This window comes from Protopterus annectens, chromosome 15.part0 (assembly GCF_019279795.1).
Source record: "Protopterus annectens isolate FY-2018-M chromosome 15.part0, PAN1.0, whole genome shotgun sequence".
NCBI classification, from domain to species: domain Eukaryota; kingdom Metazoa; phylum Chordata; order Ceratodontiformes; family Protopteridae; genus Protopterus; species Protopterus annectens.
The window spans coordinates 65,056,417-65,061,416 of NC_056749.1; the positions used below are offsets into that span (position 1 = coordinate 65,056,417).

The following is a 5,000-nucleotide window of genomic DNA, read 5'->3' on the forward strand; positions in this document are numbered from 1 at the left end:
GCCTTTTCTTTTTGGCAGTGTGGAAATGGAAACTGTATCCGTTGTCTATTTGCAGTGTCCATTTGTCTCTTGTAATGCTGTGCCAATTTTTTAAAGAAAGCTTTACGCCCAAAGGTGCTTCTAATTGAGCCCTGGTTGGCTGAGTCAAAGCAAAGTCAGAGTGTCCTTGTGCAGCAGTTGCAGGTCCTGCACTACCTGTCTGGTTTGGAGGCTGCCATTGACGGCCTCTGTAGGAGCCCCTAGCTTGCCCTCTACCTCTGGCACGCCTGTTCCTGCCTCTGAAATCTTTGTGTCCGGAAAGGACCAATTCTTGGAAGGCTAATTTCTGCTGAATCTTGGTGGTTGGACTTGAAGGAAATCCTTAACTGTTTGTACAGATTTTGCCTTTTCCCTCAACTTTTAGGACCTCTTGAGCAGTGGAACCAAATAACTTTTGCTTTTCCAGTGGAGCATCCAAAAGCTTAGCTGTGACATGGTCTGGCAGAGATTGTTCCTTCAGCCAAGCATGCCTACATATGACTACCCCTGCCATTGCTGACCTACATGAAGCTTCCAATGCATCATAACCACACTGCAAGAAATGGTTGCTAACCTGCTGGGAGTTATGTACCAGATCCTGAAGGTATTTGCGGTCAAGGGGTTCAGTAGAAGACAGTTTCTTATGCACTTCCTATAACAAATACTCTTGGTACTGTATCGTATGAAATTGACAATTTAATGCCCTCATGGAAAGAGTGGCAGAAGTATACACTTTACTCCATCTCTTTAAAGCCCTGGACTCCTTTGCAGAGGGGAGTGGGTTCTTAGTAGTAACAGCTGCAACCCCTTTAGGGCCCTGGGAAATAGTTTCAGGATCAGCAGAATGGGCCTTGTAAAGAAAATTATGCGAGTCCGGTACCCTGTAATACCTATCGGGTTTAACAGGAGCTGGAGGGAGAGTGTCAGGGTTCATACTAGAGTTAGAATACACATCAATGACATTTAAAACAGGAGGAATAGCCAAAGGTCTATGCTGAGGTAAATGAAGAAAAGTCAGATTCCAAAACACCAGTTTCTGAAGGCAATTCCGTAACCGACTTGGCAGGAGCCTCCGGGGCCGAGGCTGTCGGTTGTACTGTTTCAGGGCTTGGAAGTTCCAAGGACAATCAGCAGAGACAGACACTCGCGGTAGGCCTAGCCGCGGTTTCAGCCGAAACCGCAGCCCGCGTGTGTTGGTCCTTGTCTTTCCGTTTCTTAGGTAAATGTGAAGTCGGGGTTTCCGACGGCATTTTATATGAAAAACTAGCCCCAAAAAACTCCTCTGCGAACTCAGACTGACTTCCAAGAGTGCATCTGTTGAAGGAAGCACAGGCTGAACAGGCCGAGACGTCGTAGTCTGGGCCTAAGCAAGGGAGGCAGTAAGAGTGGAAATCCTTATGAGGTATTGGTTTCCCACAAGTTAAATTATTAACTTTATCCGACATTGGCTGAGGCAAGAAAGAGTCCCCAACGGGGTACTTGACTTTTGAAGTCTTCGGATAGCTGGATTTACAGGAGCTGGCCGACCGGCACTTGCGAACTGCTTCTGCTTCGGGCACCACGTGGCAAGAAAGACTGAGGAAGACTGCGTCTGCTGACGCTTTTATACCCCAGATGCTCTGACGATGGGGAAAGGGCAACTTCAGCCGACACCGGACACAGACTTTGGAATCCAGCCGACCGAAGGGCTGCCTGAGGCAGGACAACCCATATGTGATGACTGCAGATGCATCCTTGAAGGACATCAAGAGAGAGATAGAGATGGAATCTAAATCAGCAGTAAAACAAGAGAAATTTGTTGTTTTGGTATGTGCCAGTCAATTGTGAGTGCCAACTGGACTCCCATAGCTACAAGAGCCACATTCCCAATACCAGTTTTTTACACAAGCAAAGGCCATCTCCCAACAAGCCAAGAAAACCATTTCTTTGTGCAGATCACAATCAAAGAATGATCAAAAAATTCTGCAATAAGCAGCCTCCAATCCACTCAATGAAGTCTGAGAAAGCCTTTGAGATTGGCTCAAAGCCCCTGTATATAAAAGGCCAACATGACTAAATCCTGCAGAACCTTCCAAAATGGATCTACATATTGAAATACTTACCCAATAATGTGAAAATTCTATCCACAATTCCATCCACTTGAACAGTCCATAAATGCATTTAAATCTTTAAGATAGGAGGATTGAATTTTTTTTTTAATGCCACAAAATCCAGGGGCAAAGCAAACTGCCAAGAACGATTGCAATTAACTTCTTATAACTTGGCAAGACCTATAAATAAATCATGGTATACACAATGAATTATGAAAGTGAAACCAAACGCTAGCAGGACACGAACCAAATACTAACCGCTGTCAGAGGAGTAGTTTGTGTGGCTCAGTGCAAAGTGAGTACGGAGAAGTTCTCATAACAGAGCCCCCACATGGGGCACTCAGTGAGGGCAAGTGTGTCAATCATTGCCAGCACCAACACTACTCCACCCACAAGCTTACACCCTTGAGATATAGGAATTGCATAGCATATTAGAACAAAGTTCATGGACATAAAAGAAAGCTTCTCACCTTTGGCCCAAGTCCCCATTTCCGTGGGTAGGTATCCCTTTCCATTATCACTCGCTTAATCTTCGCCACAACACCATGGTCACACGTGGATATCACTGCTGTGGTCATTAATGCAATAGCTGAGGAATGAAGGATAAAAGCAAATCAATTTTTCCTCAGAATTGAGTGGGAGGTTATTTCCATTACAAAACTTTCTTGCACCTACAACAGTTTAATGGTTACTGAATGCACAAGAGCTTGCTCAACTCAAAATATTGAAATATACCACTGCAGTAAATACATACAACACAAATGGCAAAGATATTTAGCTTTAGTTGGGGAGAACATTCTTTCATCCAGGTACAGGTGGTCCGATTAGTACCACAGTTTAACAGGTCAGTTAAAGCAGACTGACACCAAGGGCTACTAGAACTACTGGAGCCAAAATACCCTTATGTTTAAAATAGTCACATACCAGAGAGAGATCAGCTTCTCAGAACTCCTCCGAGGCATTCCCCCCAAACTTGAGCCCCAGAGGATGAAAGTGCCATGGGTGTGTAATTTTTACAAGAGGCAAAGGGGGCTGCTGCTCCCTATACAGCACAAGTTATTCATGTTCTTAGCGTCGAAGCTACTGTTACACAGCATACAATATGGCCCAACACCTGAAGCTACTGTTACACAGCATACAATATGGCCCAACACCTGAAGCTACTGTTACACAGCATACAATATGGCACAAGGGACTAGCAATGCTTTTAGGCGATTGTAGAAAGGACAGTAGTTAAAAAAAAAAAAATATATATATATATATATATATAAAAAGAGGGAAAAGTGAAGTAGGCAGGCCATGTTCACCTGCTCTGGCATGCAGTGCCAGTTGTACGTCAGAAGGGGTTATGGTTCCAAATACAGCAATAAAGAGAGGCAAGCTGTAGGCTGCATAACAGATTATTTGTCAACTGCAGGAGTCAGACAAAAAAAAAAAAAACAAAATTACACGAACATTTTTCCCACTCCAACTAAAGTAATCACATTCGATACTTACCAATACAGATGGCCTCTCCTTTAGTGGTGATGACTACAATCTCCTGATTGATTTCTATTCCATCCTCATACCTTAGAAGTCCAGGAAGCATGATCTTTGCTCCATAGCATATAGCATTTACCTGCAAATAAAACAGGCGATACACATAAAGTACAAAGAGTACACAAGCAACTTGCATTTTAACCACTGAAGCACTTACTGCACTGTCCTTCATGACTATTCTTTTGTGCGATATAAGTAGCTTTTCCAATGGCAGGATAGTACGTCTCAAGTAACTCTCATCTTTATTGTGATCGTACTGCCACTGCGCATCTAGAACATCATGCATGGTGACCAAGTTATCCTGCAAAAATTCAATGTTATGTCATCACTTACAAATTAGTACACAGAAGAAAATGCAACACTTTGTAGTTCAAAAAGAAAGGTGGATGGATTGAGCCTTGTTCATTTACATCTGAAACCAAGCATGAAACAAGTTTTTGTTCATGCAAAAGTGTCACAAAAAACCCACAATACAAGTATCAAAACAAGGCAGGAACCCACAGATAAAGAGCAAAAACATTTACTCTAGCACCTTGGTTACAAAACAAATACATATACATCAACACTGTGGAAAAACATGTTAATGCGACATTGAATAGCTTCCTAGAATCATAAGTCCCCGTTAAGGGTCATACTAGACAAGCTACACAGTCTCTTATTCAGATATGGCAACAAATGAGTCAAGAGTCTTGCACACCTTTAATCATATACAATTCCCAGAGAGCCTGATTGCCTATTGCAAGCTTTTGTAAGGACTGCCATGTTCTAATACTATATACTATGAGCAATGACAGACACCCTCCTACGAATTACTTCTGTTACTCTGTATGCAGCCGTAAGAAGACTTGCACCCTGAATGTTGGAGCAATGGGCTGATGTATTTGTAAACGCTTTTGAGCAAAAATAGCAGGGGAAAAAAAGGGCATCTGGGGCAATTTACTTCAACTATGCGAGTGTAGGACACAAACCAATATTACTAGTGCAGATTTAACCACATTACAGCGACATGCACATTAACAGGGAGATTGATGAAGCACAGCAAAACTGTACATACACAATTAGGATGGGACCATATAATAGTGGCATGTACACAAACCATGAAGATGGCAGACAGTGGTGCACGGAGGAAGATGGCCAAGTGGCATGTGCGCACAGTGAACACTAGTAATGCCATTTCTGACAGATTCATACCACAATTTGGCACTGACCAATTCTTAGTCTCCCCATCCATTACTGCTCCACCTAGACTATGACCACAATTTGTCCCACTCGCCGAGCACTTTCAAATGAGCTTATAGCATGAACATGGTGTCCACTTAAGGCACCATCCAAGTTCCCATTTATGATAATTCT

General features: G+C 42.9%; 1 protein-coding gene across 4 annotated transcripts in view; it reads right to left on the reverse strand.

Moving 5' to 3' along the window:
• Positions 1-5,000, reverse strand: part of DKC1 (dyskerin pseudouridine synthase 1) — an 83,748-nt gene that overhangs the window by 58,575 nt on the left and 20,173 nt on the right. For all 4 annotated transcript variants that reach the window (XM_044057698.1, XM_044057697.1, XM_044057696.1 and 1 more), the window contains exons 9-11: positions 3,805-3,948; positions 3,606-3,726; positions 2,579-2,697 (exon numbers count right to left, since the gene is read on the reverse strand). In XM_044057698.1, coding sequence (XP_043913633.1) covers positions 2,579-2,697; positions 3,606-3,726; positions 3,805-3,948 — 384 coding nt within the window. The remainder of the gene's footprint in view (positions 1-2,578; positions 2,698-3,605; positions 3,727-3,804; positions 3,949-5,000) is intronic.